This window comes from Acartia tonsa, chromosome 11 (assembly GCF_053477335.1).
Source record: "Acartia tonsa isolate MP-2025a chromosome 11, ASM5347733v1, whole genome shotgun sequence".
Taxonomy (NCBI): domain Eukaryota; kingdom Metazoa; phylum Arthropoda; class Copepoda; order Calanoida; family Acartiidae; genus Acartia; species Acartia tonsa.
In genome coordinates, this window is record NC_137270.1 from 30,956,510 (window position 1) to 30,981,882 (window position 25,373).

Consider the following 25,373-nt stretch of genomic DNA (forward strand, 5'->3'; position numbering starts at 1 on the left):
CTTCTTCTGAATCTTTTTTTCCCAGAAATTTTGTACCTAAATATCAACTTTCTGATATTTTCTAGTGGTATTTTTTTTGCATTGCAAACTGACATAGTAGTATGGGGTGAAGATTTTTTGATCCACCTAGTAAACCAGAGTTTATAATGACTTAAAGTATCTAGTGCAGTTCACGGTAATATGACCTGATAATGATTACCTCCAAAAATCTAGGAACACGTTAGACAGACGTACAAAATTAATCGACAAAGAAGGCCTACAAATATTCTGGAATAGTCTTTACTCAATAACACACAGTTATCTCGCAGTGCACATAAGTTTTGCGAGAACTGCACTAGATCCGATTTAGAATGTATTTTTATAAATACTTGATGTTACAATGTTATACTCTTTGTATTTTGATATTTTTATTACTTTGATATTATAATAATTATATAATGTTAAAATAGTTTTATAATTGCTTAGTCACAGTCGTTTAGAGGCGTTTTTGTGTAGTTTTTTATATAGGGGAGAGGGGGGGGGGGGGCGTTTCTTACCTGGTAAGTTGTGCTAAAATATCTGTTGTAATAAAATTAACGCTAAGAATATATATATAAATGTATACCTACTAATTTAAATTTATGTCTCAAATAAAAATTTCATCTATTATTTAATGATATAACGCAAGTAATATTTAAGGACACTTGGGCGAGAAATTGCACATCCTTCATAAAAATCACAGGCGCTTCGGGCCCTATTTACAATAGAACGCCTCTACAATAGTCAAAAATATTAGGCTGAATATTTATTTTTGTTATTAGCAATCCCTTTCTACATTTTTATACCTTTAGAAATCAGGTTTTGGTCAATGGATCGTATTTTGGAGAGCTTTCCTTGGTTATTGAAATGACTAAGACCAATTTTGTTAGCCCAAAGTACCCGAAGGCTCTAGCTAAATAAAGTGGTATTTATTTAATGTTTTTATTTTAATATTCTTGGAAATTTGTCTGCAATGTGATGCTATACAGCTATACATGATTGAAGGCTAAAAATCGGTTCTAATCCACCGGATATTGATCGGTTTCAAAGCCATGCTGGAATATTGAATCATTGTTTAATTTGTCAAGTATCAATTTCGGTTGTCTTTATGAAGCCAAATTTTATATACTTTTTCTTCCATTGACATAGACCTCATTTCTATTTGTATTTTGTTAGTTATAAAATTTGCTGGTTTATAATATTGTATCTGTCATGCATGCTTGCTTAGGTTTTATATAACTAAGGCACGTCCCTACGTCAGAGTAAGTTCAGTAAAATGACTTATTTCCGGCATGGTTTTTAAACTGATTAATATCCGGTGGATTAGAGCCAGTTCTCAGCCATACTGAAAGTCATGCAAAACGTTTATATAGTATTCAAGAATTAACATTTTTCCACGGATATTAATAAAAAGATAATGCAATTAATACCAGCTCACAAAACTGGTTATTTTTGTTTTCTTTTATATTAATTATAAAAATTGCTTTACATTTCAGGTTATATGATTAGATTATTTCAATGTTATTTTAAAAAGAATAATCATACTTGTCCTTGTTAAAAAACATTTTAAAATCCCCAATGATTTTCCTTTAACATGTTTTTATTTATTATTACGCTGTTTATGGTTGTTGTCATCCTTGTTATTTAGTTTGTAATTATGAAAACTGTATTATTATTATTATGTTTAAAATGTTGTATTATTGAAACAGAGTGAAATATAGTTGTTGACTTCATTTTTTAATTTATAACGAAGCTGCGCTTTTACTAACAATGTCCGTTTGGCTGTCGGTCCATTTATGTACGGCGTTGTAAGAAAGAGCAATTTACTTGGCTGCTAAATCTAATGGATTTCCTTTTTTAATGGGCATCTGGACAAGATTTACACCTGAAAAAAAACTTGTTGATATCCGATTAATGACTATGAACTCTATTATCATATTTTAGACGCCGAATAAATGTATAAGTTTAGATATAAATCACATTTTAGACGTCGAATAAATGTATAAGTTTAGATGTATAATGTATATTTAAGACCCAACATAAAAAAAGAGACGTGCATTTAGATATACAGATTTAAATAATGGCTTTTTAAGACGACATTTAACTTCAAGTAAAGCATCTATTTACTTAAGCTTTAAAATTATGTTTTCTACATAAATCCTTTATCACTATGACCGTTTGATTAGTTTAATTTAGCTTTTTTTGGATGTTGTCATCCTAGGGCTGATTTTGTGTATCATAATTGTCGATGTATTGTACGTACATCAATTTATCATTGTCTTTACATATTTGTTACCGGGAATGAATTAATGAATTTTTTACTGTATTAAATTTGCCGTCACTCTATTATAATTGTTCATGATCGTTGCCTGATGAGTTGAGATTTGCTTTTATGGTTATTGCCCTTCTTGTTTTCGTGATTTTCAATAAAAACAGCAATTTGTTACGCTAAGTAATGAAATACTATTTTAATACTAATCAGTCATAATTTAGAGCTATGCCTATACTAGTCATACATCGCATCGAATCATAGAAAGCTTTCTGAGGGTAATAATAAGAAAAGTTAAAACACTAAATCCAGTTTTGTTAGCTCCGAAGGGCGAAGTCTGTGGCTAACAAAAATGGTATTAATTTTATTATTTTCAGTTTAATATTCATGAAAAAAATGTCTGTAATACGACGCAACACATGATTTTTCAGTGTGGCTGAAAACCAGTTAAAATACAGCGGATTTACAATAATTTCTTAGGTGGCTTCGCCAATAAATAATTCCTTGTTTTTTTTTAAATGCGTGATTTTTTTTTCTTATTGTATTTTTCAATTATGCTGAACAACTCGGACGAAAAAACACATATCTCAGGTGACTTGGATTTTAAATTAATAGATGTTATTTCAAAACCGGTTAGCGAGATCCTTCGGTACAAACAGACATCCATTAACTTATATATGTGGATTATCAACTGCTTTGTTTAAGTCAACGTAACACAAATTATAAAATTTGTTGGTCATATAGACATACTAATACTTTGTAATATAGGCTATAGGCTTCGCTCCTTGCCTCTAGAGGCCCTTTATTCGGAATAATGGCCTAAAAATATCCCATGACCTATATGAAGCTCCCATAAAAGAGAGAACTTTATACTACTTTATAAGATAGGACTCCTTTCTTTCTTTCCTAACTTCTAGATTTAACTTCTTTTATAATAATTTTTTCTTACTCTCTCTTTCGACCTCCCTCTCTTTTCCTATCTCATTCTCTCTCTCTCTCTCTCTCTCTCTCTCTCTCTCTCTCTCTCTCTCTCTCTCTCTCTGCAACCCACCCTCCCTTCTTTCTATCTATCTATCTATTTTTCTCTCAGATTCGTGTATATATGTATGATGTACTAGATAATTTGTATTACATTCATATACATAAGAAACAAGGATGAAAACATCCATATAAATTATAATCAGCGAAGCCCAAAAAATCATAGTCGGACCGACGGAAGAAGTGATTTAAAGAGCAAATGTTCAGTGGGTAAAAGTTTAAATGAATTGGGAAGTAGAAAATTTCGAAACCTTTCATTTATGTTCTAAATATGTTTACGATTAAATTTTAGTCTGACAGACTAACGGATTAAGTAAATTATATACCGAATGCATATTAATGAGAATCTACACAAAAAAATCAGCCGTCTAGAATATCAACGGAGAAAATCTCTTTTTCCCTAAATGCAGCTGGCATAAGGACATTTCTAATTACAGAGTAGCTTTGCTGCTTCTAGATATACATAAATATATTATATACGGAGTCATTCCTAAAAACATTCACAATAGCTGTATCACAATCTAGGATGTCCTCAAAAATTCTAAATCCACAAAAAATGCGTAGACAATCAGTTGAATTTTTGTCATCAAAGAATAGAGTTTACCCATACGCCCCATAAAAAATGTTAAAAGTCAAATATTCAAGAGGGAATAATTACTCCCCCCTGAGATTTTTAACCCACATCCCTCATGTACACTTAAGCTTTATGAATAATTTTTTTTAAAAATATTTGTGGGAAAGTTTGGACACTAAAGGTTTGTTTAAACATATATTTGAGCAAAATTCTTATAAAACCTTGGGGACCAGTTTCAGTTCAATGTCCCTTCCCACCTAGATACAAAATGGTCCCCAAAGATTTTTAAATACTTTCTTTCAATAGTAATAGACCTTGGTGTTATGACTTACTTTTAATATTTCTAAAAACCCGCTTTATTACAGCGAGAGATAGGGCCAGAGCTGATAAAAAATTTTTATCTTTAAACCGATCTAACCCTAATTATCAACCTGCAGCCATTATAGGTTAAATTTTATTGAGAATTAAGGGAAGAGGATTGATTTCTCGTCTATTGTCCTATCCTAGTATCTCTGATAAGACGAGAATCAACAGAAAGAGCCCTTACTCACACACACTCACACACATACTCTACACACAGACAAGTGCAATTACTCATCACACACACACGCAAACTTACACGCATGCACGAATTTTATCTCATCTCAATAAAGATAGCTAAAATTTCTTTCCACGATATTAAAAAAGAGCCAGCAAAACTAATAATAATTGTATGCTTTTTATTTTAATATTTGTGGAAAATTGTCTGAAATCCGATGCTATACATGATTTTTCAGTATTAGAACCTATTCTAATCCAGCGGATATTAATCGGTTTGGAAGCCATACTGGAAAAGTATTTTAGCCAACAAATTGTACAATTTTCAGGGGTTTCACTCATATTGCATCTGGACCACAAAAAAAAACAATTTTTCGATGACATTTATTTTAGGTTAGGTCAGGTAAAGCTGAAAGAGACCGCAAGGAAATTTAACCGCGGGGATAGATACCTCAGGGATCAAGCACACCGAAGGGGCTAGTTATTTTTAAATTATGGAAAGGGGGGGTTAAAAAAATCGTTTAAGTAAAAGTCCCAATTTTCCTTGTTTGTCAAAATGTCCTAAAATGGGAGAGAAAAAATTCGTAATCAAAGAGGATCTACATAAGCGAGAAGAGGTTATTACGTGTGTATGTGTGTGCGTGTGTGTGTGTGTGTGATCGTAGAGGCTGCTAACAGAGGCTATAAGTATAATTATTCAATAGAGAAATACTTTATATTAAAGACTACAGGATGCACCCCTAGGGTAGGGAATGGACTATAAAATAGCATTAAACCATCCTTAGACTTCAATTCTAAAATTAAAGTAGTATGAATCTATTCTAATTTCTAAATATACCTTCCCTAAAACGGAAAACTCAATCGGTTCAGGGGTTAGCTAGATCTTAACACAAAATAAAACATTATATTTTTAAGTATTATGCATTTATGACTATTTTGAAAGGGATAATTTTTGTAAAATTTCTCTATTAATAATAACAGCCTCTATTATATGGCGCGCCTCCCTTACTCTCTGTCCCTCCCCCTCTTCCCCCTCCTGGATAAAACAGCTGGTCTTAGCCTCCAAAATTTTGTGGATGTATGGTGAGATACAAAGTATGAGACAAGTGTAATATAACATAAACTAGTTGCTTCATCCATACACTCTACAGGAGGGATAATAAAATAGTTTAAAACCATCCATGGACCTATTTGTCGCTTCCATAAAATTGAGGATTTAATTGGTGCAGTTATTAGCGAGATCTTAACGAGAAACAAAAAACCTTACTACTTAATAAAATAGGATATAAATTTGTATTTTTACATTTTTTAAACAGATTTATAATTGCTAAAAGCAAAGCTTTTCTATTAATTTAATTTTTAACCAAATAATCTATTCATCTAAACATGTTATTATTCCAGCTATCACGATACAAATGTTTTAAATAGTGATTCCCAATTTGATTTGTCACAATTGTGTGGATTATATGGTTCTTGTTATACAGTGATAATCAATTGATATTAGTGATTTTAATCTATATAAAGCAGTTGTTATTTAAAAGTACAAACTTATATGTATAGAAAAGTTAATTAAATATGTTATAATATGTGAAATAACGTGAAAACATAAAAAATATTAAGTTATTGAAACAAGGATAACAACTTCCATAATTAGAGTACTACCAAAAATTTGACAAACGTATGAAGTAAGTTAAATAGCAGATGTTTAATTATTATTACAAAGAAAGAAAAACTAAAAGGAAGTCAAGAAGCCTTTTAAGATTGAGTCTTATGTCTTTTGAAGCATGACCAACAGACAGACGGACAAAACAATGTTTAGACTAGATGGGCATATATCTTAGGAATCTTCACTGAAAATTTCAACAGTCTTTTTTCAATAGCAGCCGAGAAAATTACACTACAAAGCGTTACTGACTGACAATCAAAAACAGTTTTTTCATGCTTTTTCGTTATTAGTATGGAATTAAGGACCCATAAAATAATGGTTTCCAAAACAATGTCTGTTTGTGTCGTAACACTTTCTACAAAAATGCATTTTCTGGTCAATTTTATCGATTTTTTATCGTCTATTTTTCGTTTTATTTAATAATTGGATGTCTGTTTGCCAAAATAGGGGTATAGTCCCTTTCGTTGCAAAGCACCTTAAGGGGCGATTCTTCGTATTTTTCACAGTAGCTTTTCTCCTATTTCTAGCCCCTGCGGGTGGCTCTGACCCTGCGGGGCCAAATGTCTGACCCTGTAAGGCAATCACCTAACCCAATATAACCTAACCTAACCTAAAATAACCTATAAAAAGGTATTTTAAAAATCACCCCTTAAGGGGCGTTGCCCCGAAAGGGACTATTCCCCAAAATAGTAGGATCTATGTGATAATGACCATGCAATTTCTACGAGTTAATTGAATGTTTATGTTTCAAAGAAGTAGGATACTCGTCTTGTTTATGAGTAAAGATGCATTAAAAGCTAATTAGATTCCTAGGACTATTAGACATAACATTATAAGCAAAGTGTCTGTATGGTTAAGTCTTGTAATGTAAGTATGTCCAAATTAATGCATTCTAATTTTTATAAATTTAGTATTTAAATACACAAAAAATTTGAAATGTTGTTAAAACATCCAGGGCTCGACAGCCGCGCGTTAGCCGCAAATAATCCTAAGGGAAATCAACTTTTTGAAATTTTATTAATCAGCTGAAAGTCTTAACCTGACCCAAATATGGCGATACCTTTTTTCAAAAATATTTTCAAAAATTCCAAACGGCCGTCGAGCCCTGCTTTTCACTCGTTAATGTTCGTTTGTGTTCGAAAGACTTCAGAATTTTTATTTTAAATTTTAGATTTTTTGATTGAATAAAAAATGAGGTTTAATCTGTGAGGTGTCCCAGTACAATAGTTTTACAACAATCAAACTCACAATTTAGTAAGTATTACAATTATCTATGGCTTTGAAACCAGTTATTATCCGCTGTATTAGAACCGGCTCTCAGTCATACTGAATAATTATGTATAGCATCATTTTATATCCAGTTTTCTACAAATGTAAAGATGTAAAATTATAAGATTAAAACCAGTTTTGTTAGACCGTGCTGCCTTCGTCATGTCGGGGCTAAAAAAAAAATTTTTTATCCTTTAATTGTACATATTTATATACGCGAAAAGCTGTTTATAATAAGATGCGATAAATAACTATTATGGTTTGTTTATATGTACTTTTGCCAAGAATTTCAATATTTATGTCATTTATACATAAATTTAGTTTGCCAAAAATACAGTTCTTAAAATTGCACTGTATTGCATCTACTGTACTTTTGGCGGATGTATAAATAGAAGTCCTCCATTTCTTCATGTAGTTAATTAAGTTTATAACTGCCACTCTTCAATTATTTATTGTCCGTATGTTTTAAATCAAATAAAGTATTTAAAGCAAGATCTTTTGGTACACACACTCACACACACACACATACAGGCAAAATTCTTAATTCTTTTTATTTAAGGATTGAAGCAGTGTCATAAGATTTAAGTTTGTCTTTTCGTCAAATGCTATTTTAAAGTCTAAGTGATAATAAGCCAAACAAGGATGACAACATCCATAGAAGCGAAGAACTGAATAGGTAGGACAAAGGGACATTAACACTTATGTAGTGTCAGAACTGAATGATCAGAATATAAATGTATAAGAGTCGAAGCAAAATTGTAAGTAAATTTGTTGAAAAACTGCTTGATACAGAATAATGTTTATGGACATACTTACATTTTTAGGACTTGATTATAGAGTTGCTTTGCTTATAACATTATACTTTGTTGTGCAGGAATCAACATACCAAAAATAAAAAATCGAATGATTAGACCACATAAAAATTTGTTGTTAAAAAAGTAAAAAAATCAACATGTTTAAAATGGACGTACGGACTTTCTTGTTCTGATTATAGAGTTGCTACGCTTTCTAAATCAGGAATCACCATGCAAAGTTTGAAATCGATAGGACAATTTTAACATGCCTAAATAAACGAAAAAAGATATCCGTTTGTGACGGACGGACTGACCCTAATTATAGAAAAGCTTCGCTTTTAAAAACTTACTATTACTATATTATAGTCTTACCTATTGATTTAAAGACGTATTTATATTTTTATAACTTAATTATAGAGGAGCTTCGCGTATAACATATTACTATGTTGTCCTGGGAATCAGATACCAAAATTCAAAATTAATGAAAATTTGGTGTCTAACATCACGTTCTGGATGGACGTACGGACTTTCTGGTATCGATAATAGATGTGCTACGCTTTCTATATTGCTCTAAACTGTTACATAAATCACCATTCTAACAAGTCTAAATTAACGAAAAGAGCTAACCGTTACGGACGGACGGACGGACCGACCCTTTCACTCCTCTGTCCCTCAACATGGAAACAGGATTATTATCTATCTATCTATCTATCTATCTATCTATCTATCTATCTATCTATCTATCTATCTATCTATCTATCTATCTATCTATCTATCTATCTATCTATCTATCTAGGTCTAGAGGAATGATTTCACTGTCCTGTCCCTCAACATGGAAACAGGATTATTATCTATCTATCTATCTATTCTATCTATCTATCTATTCTATTCTATCTGTCTATCTATCTAGATCTAGAGGAATGATTTCACTGTCCAGTCCCTCAACATGGAAACAGGATTATCTAATCTATCTATCTATTCTATCTATCTATCTATTCTATTCTATCTGTCTATCTATCTAGATCTAGAGGAATGATTTCACTGTCCAGTCCCTCAACATGGAAACAGGATTATTATCTATCTATCTATCTAACTATCTATATATCTATCTATCTAGGTCTAGAGGAATGATTTCACTGTCCTGTCCCTCAACATGGAAACAGGACTAGTAAGAAATGGCGGCTGCAGGTAAATTTTTGTTGAGAATCGCAGGGACTTTTGTTGGCCACTTAGGTTTTAGAGGCAGATTTTATTAAGAACAAGTTAGGTTTACATGTGTGTAATGTATATACTGTTTATATTGGAAATAGATCAATATTTTTAAATTACTGCCAAAAGAATTTAAATATAATATCTTTTTGCTATTTTGATGGAGTTAATAACTTCTTTATCATCTTAAAAATTTAGAGGGATGGATACACTAAAGTATCTATCTATCTATCTATCTATCTATTCTATTTATCTATCTATCTATGCACAGGTGGAGGGTCTTGGGTACAGCGAGGAGGCACCCAGCCACGGTCACTATATATCTATCTATCTATTTATATGTACAGAGGTGGAGGGACTCGGGTACAGCGAGGAGGCACCCAGCCACGGTCACTCCTTTGTCAAGAAGACATTCACAAGGAACAACATTTATTTACTATAATGGATATAGGATATACGTGAATATATTGGCAGGGTAAAATTTGTCATCAATCTAGCTTGCTAATATGGACCTCATTTATTGTTTAAATTGTTCATACATTAGGAGGAGAGGGGATGTGGTAAAGGAGATAGATGGGGGGTGAGGGGGAGTGTTAAAATGTTAGCCAGCTACGAACATCACTATAACAGAGTACGTGAAAATCTGGTGCAACATCCAAGTAATAATATTTTGATTCCTACAGTTAAGTAGCATAGGTCATGGAGGGAGGGGATATTGGAGTGTAAATTACACCGGAACCCAAAGTTTTATAGCTATGTATTCTTATTCGTAGGCTCAATAACTTTGGGAATTTATAAGTTTAGTTTCTAAACTTTTTAACTAATAATTTTAGTATACAGATGAAGTATATTCATTAATTATAGCTTCTATGGATGTTGTCATCCTTGTTTGAGAATAAATGATGTTTGAACTGTGAATTAGGCCAACCAATTGCCACCAGTGTGCTGAATATATTTGGGGCTTAGTCAGTCAAGGTTTCTTCTGTGAAGGTACATATTATGTAGCCATTTTATATTTGTCTGTACTCTGTCTATCTATCTATCTATATATTTACCCTCTACTTATAATTTCTGTTTTGAAACAAAAAAATAGGTAACAAAAAATTTGATGTTTTTTTTGTAGGGGTGACTTCTCTTGGGAAAGTAGGTGGAACCTTATCTAAAAATATGTAGATATAATCCCCCCTTGACCTATAAAACATCCAAAGTATTAAAGAGAACCCTATGGTTCTGATAGTCATATCTTAGGCTATAAACAGACAGACACACAGATATAATTATCCTGTTACTTTTATAAAGGGATAAAACATGTATTAAAAGGTTATATTTTTAAAACATTTCTTACAGTTTAACTTATTTCAAATTTAATAAAACATAAATTTGCCTGTGGGGGGGGGGGGGGGGGTGCCACACCTCCTCGCACGCCCCAGTCTAAATAATTTAACCTTTATGATTGATTGAAATATTTTTTAGTATGCAATTTCTTGGTTCATGAGAAATGTATAAAAACCATCCTAATTCCATGTGTCTCACTCGCGGCAAGTTGTGTTGAGGTAAACTTGTCATTTTTTAGTAGCGCTGCTACTCTATAATTAGGAATCATGTATGTCTGTATGTACAATACCTCAATTAATCGGTTATTGTCTTATCCCTTAGGTAAATACAGTATACATCAGTTGCTATAACAATGGATATATAATACGTTGATATTGTGACAAGGGAATTTTTGTGTTTAGGTTGCTAATAAAGTCCTTGATATTGGTCAATATGTCCCTCCATGGTTAGGGGAAGAAATGGGGTAAAGTCATATTGGTGGGAGATAATTATACATATTAGCTATTCTATTTGTACATTTCTAATGTGACAGAGCTGTGAAGTAAAGTAAATAAGGTTCTTCAATTTAAGTGTGCTTTCGTATTTTTTGAATAATATAATTACTGGTAAGGGAAAAGACAACATTAGATAAGAACTCATTATTATATCATCCAGTAAAGAATTACAATTATTGAGGCAAAAGTAATTGTTTTAAATTAAAATACATAACGTACTTTTTTTCCTGCCTGGCTTCGAAACCGATTAGTCTCCGATGGATTAAAACTGGTTCTCAGCCATAATGAAAAACCCTGTATACTAAAATAGAAAAATTATGAAATTAATACCAGTTTTGTAAGCCCGGGCCTTTGGTCCATCGGGTCTAACAAAACTAGTTTTAATCTTTTAATTTTTATTTTAATAACCGAAGAAAGCTGTTTATAATACGATACGATAAATAACTATTATACCATTTATAATCGCTATACAAGCGTAGCAACAATATAACTATATATTTTAGAACCCCGTTGCTCACTGTTTATCCGAGGAGAAATCAATTAAGGGAAAATTTTGCAATGTATGTCGCAAGAAAATCCACGAAGCTCCAGGACTGCATTGTGAAGGTCAGTTTTTTTTTATACCCTTTCGAAAAATGCATATAGTTTTCACTTCTTCCACCGATTCAAAATTCACCTGTACTTGTTATACAGAATTGCATCCATTACACAAAACAGCCATAGGATTGGTTATGTTAGGTTAAGCTGGGTTAGTTAATTGGTTAGAAATTTATTTTACACCCTCCTAAATTTCAAAGGGGATGTACCTTTTTTACTTGACACCCTTTTAACTGCATTATGGGTGAAGGGGGATTGACCACTAGGGAGTGTATCCAGCCCTCTAATTTTGTTCTATTAATTTGTGTATGTATGTATATTAAATATTAGTTTAAGAATATTAAATTACATTATCTATTTCAGTTTGTGACTACTTTATCCATGACTACTGCCAGGTATGATTTATGTTTATCCATATAAAAAGGAATAGGATGTCTATCAGTATCTATGTGTTTGTACTCGTTAGCTACTGGATCGATATGTTTCAATATAGCTTCGCTTAGGTCCTGGTTAGGTTTTTAGCCTTTAAGGAAATCTAAGTGGACAGACAGACAGACTGACAGACAGATAGACAGATACACTGAATTACAGACAGACAGCAAGACAGATTTACAGACGGATAGACAGACAGATATTCTTTTCTGTTTTTCTAGTACAGCCGATATTGTAGCCAAAAAATCTATTTTAGGAGTTTGCTGTTCCGAACTGTGTGGATGGGGCTACCTATGACCCCTGGAGCCAGCTCCACACCATTACAACACACCATAATAATAGGTAGGAACTGTGTGGATTAGAATCAGAACAATCGAATAATTAAATCACATAAAAATTTGTTGTTAAAAAAGTAAAAAATCAACATGTTTAAAATGGACGTACGGGCATTCTGGTAATAATATAGAGTTGCTTCGCTTTCTAAATAGTACCTAACTACTACAGGAATCACTATACAAAGTTTAAAATCAATAGGACGATTCTAACATGCCTAAATTAACGAAAAAAGCTATCCGTCTCGGAAGTACGGACGGACGGGCCGACCCTAATTATAGAAAAGCTTTGCTTTTAAAAAGGAAATTGGGTTCAATATTAAGCTACATTTATGACAAACAGGCTGACAAACAGAAAAAATGTGTAGATTAACTTTAGTAGAATTGTCGAAGTTACATCCCCTCAATTTTTGCTGATGTCATATTAAATATGAAATTTATTTAATTGAAATAAAATTAAAATTTTCTTAATTTCTGATACTTCCTAATAGATTGTTATCATTACACTTTCTAAGTTGTACTACTAACTATCATTTTCAAAAGCGAAGCTTTTCAATCAGAGTGGGCCCGTCCTTCAATCCGTCCGCAACTGATTGCTCTTATCGTTAATTTAGGCATGTTAAAATTGTTCTATCAATTTCAAACTTGGTATGGTGATTCTTGTAGTAGTCAGGTTTGATATGGAAAGCGTAGCAACTTTCCAATCGTTACCAAAATGTCTGTACGTCCATTTAAAACATGTTAATTTCCAACTTTTTTGGCAACAATTTTGTCTGTGACATTTATCTGATTTTTTAAATACTGATTCCTATTACAACAAAGCACAATATTTTAGCTGAGCATATCTATTAAGTCCTAAAAATGTATGTATGACCTTAAACAGTATGCTTTTGGTGTTTCGTTGAGCAACCAAATTCTTTTTGGGTTGGGTTAAACACTCCGAACGTTTTGACACGAACCAACTAGCTGATTATGGTTGTAGATATTAGTAAAATAATCTTATTAAAATCTCTTTATCTGTATTTGTATATGTGCGTCAATCTCAACAAAAATGTCTAGAAATATTTTAAATTTTAATTTCCGCTTGTAATTAAATTAAAATATCAAATATTTTTCACCAGGGACATTTAGTTTAATAAGTTGCGGGGCAATAATAAGCTAACAACATATTTAAATAATACATTGAAGTATTATACTGTAAGAATTTTAAAAAAAGTTATTTATATTTTTCTAAGATTTGATTAGATTTTTTGGCAGGTAATGTCAATGAATATCAATTTAACGACATTCAAGCCTTAAAAATCTGTTTTTAACAAGGAAATCAACAAACGATTAACATTTAGGTTATTGGTCAGTCTGAATAAGAGACTAGACATACGGACATTTATAGTTATTAGAGTAGCCCTGTATATGATGATTATATAAGTAAATTTGAAGAACTAAAACATAAATTATATGTCTGTCCATTCAATATTTGTAGTTCCTTTTAAAGTACTATTGGCTGAGCCCCTAGAAAAGAAATTTCTAACTATTAAACAATAATATTTTTGCCTCTTACATTTCTGCTAATATAATGTATTGTTTTTTTTTATTTTAGAAGATAACTTACATTTTTGAAGTACAGAATAGTTTTTGTAAAGCACAATATCCGATATTTTGAATATCAGAAAAATCCACCTAATACATTTTTAAATCAGCTGGAGTCTAAACCTGACCCAAATATTGCAATCCCTTTTTTAAAAAGATTTGTAGGGATAGGAAGTCACTCAAAAATCAGACACGTGATGTCATAAAAATGAGGGAAATGAGAGGAGAAATTGGAAAATAAGAGATGGATAATTTCTCATTTTTATTACATCACGTGGCTGATTTTTTAATGACTTCTCCCCCCTACAAAAATTTTAAAGCATTCAAACAGGGTTCATCGCGGCTGACGCACAGCTTCCGAGCCCTGCACAGTGCGTAAGAAGGTGCTTTGACTTCTGTGTCAGAACCTAAATTGGGACATAGTGCATTTCATTACTCTAGGTTAGGTAACTTAATTTAATTTTTCAATTAAATCTAAAATGCAGCCGTTTTTGAGAAAATTAGATTTAAAAATTTCAAGTTCAATTTTCATCCCTTAGGAGTAACCGCATAATCATGACAAGAAAAGCAAATATTATTTATTTAAAATTTTGAACAAGTTTGCTTTTATAAAGTTCTTCATAAAACCACTCCTGAAGTGAGTTGATTCATGGCCATTTTTATCAGTTGCTTTGCTAAGGTCACGGAAATTCAGCCTTAAATAAATCATATATAGAGAGGTTTTATGAAAGACTTCATTAAAGCAAACTTGTTCAATATTTTAAATAAATAATCTTTGTTTTTCTTGTCATAAAAATGCAGTAACTCCTAGGGGATGAAAATTGAATTTGAAATTTTCAAATCTAATTTTCTCTAAAACGGCTGCATTTTAGATTTATTTGAAAATTGAAATTAAGTTATCTAACCTAGGGTAATGAAATGCACTATGTCCCAATTTAGGTTCTGACACAAAAGTCAAAGCACCTTCGAACGCACTGTACCTGGTAGCAACTTTACAAGTGGAACATTGCTTTAATGGATGATTTCATCCTTGTTACACAAATGCGTATTTAGAATTATTGAACAATTTTAAAATATTGTCAAATTTTATATCCGTTTGAATTTGAAAGAAATACATATGTAAATATTTTGTTTAAAATCTTAATTAGAGATTCCATTACTTTCCAAATTTGTAACAGCGAAGCCACTCTGTAGTTAGGGTCGAACTGTTAGTCGAACGCACTTACATCCTTATATAAAGTAACAGTATCTGTGTGCGTGTATGTTTATCCAAAGTTTCTACGTCTCTTTTATTTTTTGAAAGTAACAATCTTTATTTTTCAGGGAAGGAAATCTGCCAGCCCATTCTAAATGTTTCAAATGCAAGAAAGCATGTTGGTCTCCAGACTGTTTGACAGGTATATCTATCTATGTATGTATATGTTGGTCTCCAGACTGTTAGACAGGTATATCTATTTATCTACCTATATGATGGTCTCCAGACTGTTAGACAGGTATATCTATCTATTTATATGTTTGACATTATATCTATCTATCTATATGTTGGTCTTCAGGCTGTTTGACAGGTATATCTATCTATCTATATGTATGATAGGTATATCTATTTATCTATATGTTTGACAGGTATATCTATCTATTGATATGTTTGACAGGTTTATCTATCTATCTATATGTTTGACAGGTATGTCTATCTATGTATATGTTTGACAGGTATATCTATCTATCTATATGTTTGACAGGTATATCTATCTATTTATATGTTTGACAGGTATATCTATCTATCTATATGTTGGTCTCCAAACTGGTTTTTCAGGAATGATTTACCTAAATACAGTTACCTTTCTATCTCTCTAATTGCCCCCAGATATCCATCTATCTGCTGCACTTGATCTAAAACAATGTTGCAATTTGAGATACTATAATCACGCAACCCCTTATGTGCTCTGTTAAGGTATGAGATGTTGTTGGTGTGGACTGACCGCTCACTCCTCCTGTGTCACCAGCTTGGCCAAGGAACTTAATTTGTGACATATTTTGTCTATTAAAATTCATAGATACAGATTATTTTTAGACTTATATAAAAGTAAAAGGATGTCTATATGTGTGTCTGTCGGTTTGTACCAAAGGATCTCGCTAACCATTGAACCTATGTGGTTCTACTTTACGATGTATAGGTTCTGTAAAGGTTTACAATTATTTTGGGGAAAGGTAAAATCACCCCCCTCCCCCCCAAGAGAAATAGCCCCTGGATAAATAATACCCCAATCCCATAAAATTAATAATATGTCTGTCTTAAAAGGCATAGTGATTGCTCTAAATAAAACAAGGCTATAAAAAAAATATGTAATTGGCGTTTTTGAGATGACCCCATAAGATAAAACAAATTTTTGGTGTGCACAGGAATCTCTGAATTGTTCATTCGGGAAGCTAGAACCAATTTTCCTGCCCCCTCATGCAGTATCCATACCAAGGACACAGGTAAAGACGTCATGGGAGCATTTCAGACAGACACAAACATTTGTGCATTATTTTCGCAGCTAAACTAAAACAATGATCTTTCATTTTGGTATGAATATAAAAATAGTTTCAATTTTTAGTTTGGAAAAATTTTTTCTCAACTATTGGCTGTATACCTAATCTTTATAGGATTCACAATGCAGGGAGGTGAGGGTTCAATTTAAAAAAAATGTAAACGAGAAGGAAAAGGATGTTTTCTTTAGTTTTCTTTCCAACCTTCAAAATAGGCTAAAACCTTCCCTTGACTTTCATATATACTTCTCGCCAAAGCATTAATACTAAAATAATTACAAAATATTAATTTCTTTTATTTAGATATCCCAAGTAAATTTTATTGGTTTGAAATCCAAGGAGAATTTACCCCATCATATGTTATACAGGTAAACTATAATCCTTTTTTAGTAGCGAAGCTACTCTATAATTAACTTTATCTGTCATTTTCCTGATTTTTATTTAGCATATCCTCTAATATTTTAATTTTTTATAACCAATAAACACCTTCTATATAACTCACTTTGTCTGCTTGTAAATCCATGATTTTGTTGTGCTTCGCTACGTATGGATATTGTCATCTTTGTTATTTTCTTTTGAATCCTACTATTAAAACCTTCCCAGGACTATGAGTAATAATACTGTAAAAGAGAAACATATCGGTTCAGCGGTTAGCTAGATCCTTTGGTAACACAGACAGACTGATACACACACAAACTTTTATATAAGGAATGAAGTTTTAGAATCCCAGGGTTACTTTTAAAAAACAAACCTATCTTCTAAGGGCGTTGTATTGGTGGTGGGAAACAACATAGAAACACCACAAAAAAAACTCCCGAAACACATATCTAGATAGATCTTTTTATTAAAGGGGCTAACTCTTTATTGATTTTTAATACTTTTAGTATAATATCCCTAGGACATTAGAGAAAAGAGGAGGCTTGAGCTTTTTGAAACTCTTCCCACGGGATTGAGTCCCTGTGTTTATTTTTAATTGAGTCTTTGAACATCAGTCAATAGCGTCGGAAATATGAATACAGCCGAGTCGCTTTAAAATCAATTTGCTAGCAGACGAAAAAGGTCTCCATCACTTGATTCAGGTAATTGTTTTGATTGACCAACTATACTTATACATTTATGTCTAGGACGGAGGAGGCTCGAGCCCTGGCAGTGTCAGATGATTGGAGTTCTACGGGTAGGCAGCTCTCACACACACACACATAATATTCATACACATAGTTTACAATCATAGTATCCTTGTCTATACGAGTTTAACTTTGTGTATAATTAAGGATAACAACATCCATATAAGCGAAGCTCTAAAATGGTGGGGCAAACTTGTAGAGTGTCACAACTTCAAAAGCAGAATAATAAAACTAAACAAAATGATGAGTAAATTATCACAACACTGTAAATACAGGCTATTGTTTAAGGACTTACTCTTATTTTTAGGACTTGATAATAGAGATGCTTCGCTTATCATTGTACGTTGTTGTTCTAGGAATCAATATTCCAAAAATCAGATGAATAGGATGATTATATCACATAAAAAATATTGTTAAAAATAAACATGTTTTAATGCTCGTATGGACTTTCTGATAATGATTATAGAGTTGCTTCTCTTTCTAAATATTTGTACCTAACAATTCTAATATATCTAAACTAACAAAGAGCTTACTCTCCTGATGGACGGACGTACAAACCGACCCTAATTACAGAAAAGCTTCGCTTTTAAAAATGTAAAGTAGGAGTAAATGTCATAAAATAGATGTTTTAGTTATAAAGCTTTTTTAGGTATTAAAAATTTAATGTACAAATAGAACCTTAATTTAAAAATTTCATTCTAAGCATTTATTTAAAATCTAATTTAATTTTTTTTTATGTGATTTGAAATAATAAGAATTATTAAAACAAATTTTAGTTTATAATAGTTATTTATCGCATCGTATGATAGACAACTTTCCAGGGATATTAAATAAGTATATTAGATTGAAACCAGTTTTTTCTAGCCCCAAGGGACTAAGGGCTAACAAAACTGTTATGAATTTTATGATTTTTATTTTATTGTTCACAGAAATTGTCCGTAATACGATGTTATACATGATTTTTCAGCATGGCTGAGAACCGGTTATTATTCAGCGGATATTAATCGGTTTCAAAGCCAAACTGGAAATGTAATCAAATTATTAAAAAAAACTGGGCTAAAGAATGACTTTGATAGGTAGTCAAAAAAATTGAAAAAAGAGAGTCCTTGAAGTAAATTATTTGATTTAAAGCAAATGTGCATTTTCTAATATAAACTGTGAATTTAAATTTTTCATACATTGAAAAATTCATATTCTTTTAACAAACAAGAACATAAATACGAAAGGCGTGATTGGTTGATTGCAAAAACAAAACAGAATTTCTAGTTTTATTAAGTTGGGTTAATAACAGATCTATAATATAGATGTATATACAGACAACTATCTCCCTTCATTTTTCAAAGACATCTTTCGTCTGCTTTTAAATTAATTTCTGCTAATTGGCTGTATTAATATAAGCGACACCATTGGTTGATTTTAAATGACCCAATAGGAAGGTTGCACAAGACGGTTGCGATGGGGAGATACAGTTATTTAACCCTTTCTCCCTCTAGTGTTTTACTCTAATGGGTTAATTTTGTATTAGGTTTCTTTTAGTTGACTGTGTTTTATAAAAAGTTTTAGTCTAAGCGATACATATAAATTACATCCCGAGTAATTAGTATGACTTAAACAATACATTTGATCAATCAAAAATACTTATTATTTTTATTGCGCATTTTTCAAATTCAAAGCGGCACCAATATAATCTGCTGACCCTGTATTTTTCATAGAAACTGTTTCCTAGTATGGCTGATTAATATCCGCTGGATTAGAACAAGTTCTCAGCCATACTGAAAAATCATATATACAGATATTTTCCACGAATATTAAAATAAAAATCATAAAATTAATACCATTTCTGTTAGCCCGAGCCTTCGGCACCTCAGGGCTGAAAAATTGATTTTAATCTTATAGTTTTCCATTTTAATATCCGCGAAAAGCTGTTTATAATACGATACGATAAATAATAACAAAATCTTATTCTATACTGTACAAACTTCTGAGTAACTACACAATTTTAGAAAAAAAATTGTTTACATTTACTCTAATGTGATCAAAAGGATTTTGAAATAAAATAAAACAGGCCGAAACAGATTTATACTCTTTTAAAGCCTTTGAAATTTTGGAAAAAATATTCTGAAAACATCTTTAAGATAATCAAATAATCATACAAAGTAACCTTTGATTTTAAATTTCAATACTAGTAAAGTGCTTTATAATGATATTTTTAAATGATAGAAATGGTTAGAAACAAGGATGACAATATCCAGAAAAGCGAAGCTCTAAATTCGGGTAGAACAAGTAAACAGAATTCATAAGTTAAAACAAAATTAGATATTGATTTTTGCAAAATTGCTAAATACAGGATACAGTATAAGGACATAATTACAATTTTAGTATTTAGAAATGCTTTTTGATAACATTATACCCTATTGTCCTAGGAATCATTTTTAAAAAATCATATAAATAGGATTATTCGACACAAATAAGCATGCAAAGTTCTAGGATTATTCTTACATGGTTTAATCAGAACTATCCAATACGGAAAGACGGACGGATAGACAAATGGACATAACCCAAATTATAGAAAAGCTTCGAATTAAAAAATGAGAATGTCATAAAAAGCTTTTTAGAAGCTTTAAACATAGCTCTATGTTAGTTAGATCCTATCCTAAATTAAGACGAGATGCTCTATGACTTGCAATTTAATATATTTTATTAAAAATTGGCAGATTTACTAAAATATATACTCATAGAGTTTCTCTATAAACCTTTAATGTATCTAATTAACAGATTTTTTTTTAAAATGATGTCTGCAATTTTCATAGCTTAGAATTTTAAAAACCTTAAGAAATAAAAATATGTTAGATGTTGTGATTTAAACTATAAATAATTCTTGTATAATAAAAATCATTAAAAAATTTCCATAATTTCTATTTAAATTACTTTGTCTTATAAGCGCAATCATGCCTAAAAATGCCGCGTTCTATTTTGCCTCCTTTTTTATCAGTGTGTGGTGAGAGCGTGGCTGTGCTAGGAGGAGTAGAGGCAAGTAAGGAGCTGGAGGAAACAATGCATTTGGTCATCAAAACTAGGTAAATCTCACATTAAAGAGTTGGGGTTTTCAGACAAAAAAAACGACCCGAAAGGTTTTTTTTGATGGGTTTTAAAGGTTGAGGGGGGTAAACACCCCTTTACACCCCCCCTCCCGAACCACTTTGGACGTTTTATGCTCAAAACAACTGAGTTTGGTTTTTTAAGACAAAAAGATCGTTTGCGATTAAATCAATCAATTAAAATATCGAGAACATATTGAACGAGATTTTTAATTGATTGATTTAAATACAGACGACCGTTTTGTCTTAAAAACCAAACTTTGTTGTTTTGTTTATAAACGTCCCAAGGTGGTTGGGGGGAGAGTAAAGGGGTGTTTACTTTGTTTCGGAACGCAATGCCTAGCCGTTCTCGAAATCTTATCTCCAAGCCCTCCGAATGACCAACATAGTGAAGTTTACGAATGTGTATTTATTACCATGAAAACAGTGAGTCTAAAACAAAAATATAAGAATTAAATACATAAAATTAATGGTTATTATTTTTGTAACATCGAGGTTGCGTGATTTCAATTTAATAAAAATATGAATTTTCTAAAAAACTTTAAATTGGCACGAAACATATTAAATCGCATCAGAAATTGATAATTTTAGATTAAAATGATCAATAATATAAAAGTAAATATTCGTATGTCAAAACTTAGCAGTTAAATGGTCTATTTGTTGAAAAATTAATGATTTAAATTTCTTCATAAAATTGTACCATTCTACGCTTATTTTCAAGAATTAAAAGATAAATTCTTACCACATATGATGTCAAACTAAGCAGGAAGGCTTATTTGAGATATTCCACACATCAGAGCGCATGTATATTCAAGCAATACATTATTTTCATTCACGTAGCTCCTCACGTGGGACTAATCAAAGGAAAAGTGCGCGCCTCTTTTGTTCGTTTACAAGCCACGCGCCGCGCGGAGATAGTTAGGAATGCCGCGTAACACACTCATTCTCTAGGAAATTTGGTGTAAGGAAAAGGGATTAATGGGTTCGAACTTGCCAGGGAATACAAGAAATACATACCGAAACACACCCGTCTATTCACTGGGAATCGAACACAATACCTTATCTTTGCAATATGCGTGCAGACAGTGTCCACGAAATCACAATCTCACAACACATAAACCACAAGAGTTTAAAATGTCATGGCCATAAGGCCTAAAATTGGTTATGGTAACTTACGAATACCACAATAACTCAACCGACTCCACTACCACATAAGGATAGGAATAAGGAATGGGAAAAGCATTCAACATTCATGAATTGCACATTTACCACTCACACATCTCATTATATCATGGCCTCATAATCTCAACAAAATTAGAATTACAGACCATGTAATTGCGAATACATGAATTAATAATCATTAGTACCTAAACTTCAATTAGGTACCTACATAATAAAATAGGTAATGATTTTTATACTAAAAATCGCATCGATAATTAAATAATCAACTCAAACTTTTTTCATTAAAAGAAAGAAAGATTAAATAATGACATTTCTTCTACTAAATCTTTTTGCTAGAAAAGAAAAGTAAAATTTCATAAAAAACTTCTCAATAATTAGAATTTTTCTCCGGCGGAAAAATACTTGCTTACATCTAAACAATTTTCAGATAAGATAAGTAAGATCCTTAAATCTAAACATGTTTTAATAAAATAGATACTTAAATCTAAATAAAATATGACTGTAAAAAAATCATCAAACTTCGGAAAATTAAAATTTCATAATTTTAAATCTTCGTGAATCAAAATTGCGTAAAATTAAATTTGCAATTGAAAAATGCAAGTTAAATTTACCAAATAAAACAAAAGCTCAATATTAGAAAAGAACTTCTCTAAATGCTGAATTTGCAATTTCTCTCTGTTTTAAGAAGAAAGCAACTTATACATATTCAAACAGTCATAATTAAGGCAATTTGGGGCCTCAGTCAGAATGAATCCCTCAAGATACAAACTAACAAATCCATCAAATATTAATATTTGCCATGTTCCAGCTATCCTGTCGGACGTTATGTCTTTCCATCACAAATTTTGATACTGCATAATTTCCAACAGGATTTCTGGCGCAGGGCTGCATCAACTGAAAATAAACATAATTAGTGATGTTTAAATCAAATTAAATAAAAAGAATCATGAAATAATTCAAAGAAACTTTTAAAATCATCAATCAAAGCAATCAAAATTAAATAAATTATCTTATGCTTTAGTTTTGCCGTTTTGCGGCATGCCTGGCCGAGGAAACAGAGCTAAGGTACGCCGTAAAGCGGTCTTATTAAGCTTAATTCTACGAATATCAAAGAATCTACTTAATTCATCGGCGAAAAATCTGCATTTTTTCTTTAGGTACATCAGTTCAAAGGTAAATAGTAATAATTTTAATATGCATGTAATATTAAATTATTTATTTGATTGTAATAAATCTTAAAGAAATATTTAAATGATGTAAAAAATCTCATTTTGTTAATTTCTTATCATATCAAATTTCAATCCAACAAGGATAAAAATGTTTATATCTGCGTAGGTACCTAGGAAATTTTCCGCGAAAAAAATCCCTGGTCCCGGAAAGACTTAAATCATTGAAAGAACTTGCGTAAACGTATAAAAAACTTAAGTTTGCATTTCAAATGAAAAAAATCTTGCATCGATTTGAAAGTTTAAACGAAATTGTATCAAAAATTGCGTTACTTATAAATCTTAAGAAATGATGAAATTACCCATTTCTTTTTAAAAAAAATACTATTGAAGCAGTATTTTAATATATGCGATAAAAATGAAGGTAGAGTTAATTTAAAATATGCATAGTTTATCTTAAATTAATTCTGTGATACTAATATAAAATAATAATCAATATTTTAATAATATCATACATCGTGTTCATTATTATAAATGCTTAAACATGAACGAAAAATATATGTACCTAGGAAAATAATTGCCAAAAGTATTTTCTCAAGGTTTAAAATTGTCCGAAATCGCTAGGTACGTATATTACTACGAATCTCTGCTCTCGGAATGAAAAAAAATCTTTACGCGTGGATTAATAGGAATCCCAGCTCCCGGAGTGAAAGAAAAACTTTTGTACATGAATTGTTAAGAATCTCTGCCTCCGGAATGAAAGAAAATCTTTGATTTGCTTACAAATTTAAACAAATATCTTGATTTTTGCGATAATCTTTTAAAATAATAATGAGGAATATTTTGAACATTATCATAATAATATTACATGTTGTGTTCTTTACTTTAATGCATTATTTCATATGAGAGTCTGAGAAATAACATTTTTTAAGTAAACGTGAACCATAAAAAAAATACTTTTCGAGGTATTTTAAATTCTGCAAAAATCATTTGGTAGTTAACACACGAACTTTTGCTTTTCAAAATCATACTTAAAGAAACAAAATCTTTTAAAATCTGCTTTAAAAGTCTAAACAGTTTTGTAGAATTTTTGTGCTTAGGTATGAACAATAAAATTAGTTGAATAATGAATACTTATTCTTTACAGAACCGATTTAGGTTCCTTTCACAAGCTCAACATATAACTTGTAATATTTTTTCTTTAAAGATCATTTTCACATAAATAGTTTATGTTGTAGATTAGATATGTGTGGTTTGAAAATTTTCAATGACTTTCTGGCGGCAACACCCGCCATATTTCCACCCGCCATTTGCAGGCCTCTTACCCTGTGTCGGGCGGCAAGCTTGGCAGCAACCAAGTCGATTCTTGATTCATAACACCACCAGGGCACGTAATAAAAGTGTGGCTGTTATAAAACTTAGAATCATCTACCGGCTTTTGTCCGGCCGGAACCGAAACTCCCGTCGGCTCTTATCCGGCCAGGACCGAATTTCTCATCGGCTCTTGCCCAGCTGGAACCGAAATTCCCGTCGGCTCTTGTCCAGCTGGAACCAAAACTCTGATCGGCTCTTGTCCAGCCGGAACCGAAACTCCCGTCGGCTCTTGTCCGGCTGGAACCGAATCATTCAGCGGCTCAACACCCGCCGTAACAATATTATCAACGGCTACAGTATCGTTACCAATATCATCAGGAATAACTGCAGCACAACTAACATCATTATCAATATTAGCCACGGCAACACCCGCCGTAGCCATGTTGTCAACGGCTGCGGCACTAGCAGAACCAAAAGGTTCATCAGCAGCGTTACAAGCAGAACCAACAGGTTCAATAATAGCATCACAAGCAGCACCAACAGTCGGCTGCGGCTGAACATCTGAGCTTTCTGGTTTTAAAAACCCTATAGCTTCACTTTCCAACTCGAAATTTGAGCAGACAACATACCTACTCTTTGCTAATCCATTAGCACTAACAGCAAAATATCCAGATCCAAACAGGCTGGAGTAAAGCATGGTTTCTCCTACTGAACGTTCAGAGTAGGGAAACATCGACGGGCAGAGGTGCCCAATGAGCAAATCAACTTGCCCATTAACCAAAGTAAAATCTTCAGGTTTCATATCAAAC

The 25,373-nt window shown here is 31.9% G+C and overlaps 1 protein-coding gene across 3 annotated transcripts in view; it reads left to right on the forward strand.

Moving 5' to 3' along the window:
- Window positions 1–7,271: 7,271 nt before the first annotated feature.
- LOC145332346 (diacylglycerol kinase theta) overlaps window positions 7,272–25,373 on the forward strand; it is a 43,237-nt gene continuing 25,135 nt past the window's right edge. For 2 of the 3 annotated variants that reach the window (XM_080177336.1, XM_080177338.1), the window contains exons 1-14: window positions 7,272–7,356; window positions 9,283–9,353; window positions 9,722–9,792; window positions 10,295–10,364; window positions 10,848–10,927; window positions 11,707–11,809; window positions 12,164–12,195; window positions 12,489–12,574; window positions 15,475–15,548; window positions 16,103–16,162; window positions 16,550–16,629; window positions 16,984–17,048; window positions 17,805–17,854; window positions 20,797–20,881. In XM_080177336.1, coding sequence (XP_080033462.1) covers window positions 9,341–9,353; window positions 9,722–9,792; window positions 10,295–10,364; window positions 10,848–10,927; window positions 11,707–11,809; window positions 12,164–12,195; window positions 12,489–12,574; window positions 15,475–15,548; window positions 16,103–16,162; window positions 16,550–16,629; window positions 16,984–17,048; window positions 17,805–17,854; window positions 20,797–20,881 — 869 coding nt within the window. In that variant the 5' untranslated portion in view covers window positions 7,272–7,356; window positions 9,283–9,340. The remainder of the gene's footprint in view (window positions 7,357–9,282; window positions 9,354–9,721; window positions 9,793–10,294; window positions 10,365–10,847; window positions 10,928–11,706; window positions 11,810–12,163; window positions 12,196–12,488; window positions 12,575–15,474; window positions 15,549–16,102; window positions 16,163–16,549; window positions 16,630–16,983; window positions 17,049–17,804; window positions 17,855–20,796; window positions 20,882–25,373) is intronic. The other variant, XM_080177337.1, reaches the window with a different exon arrangement.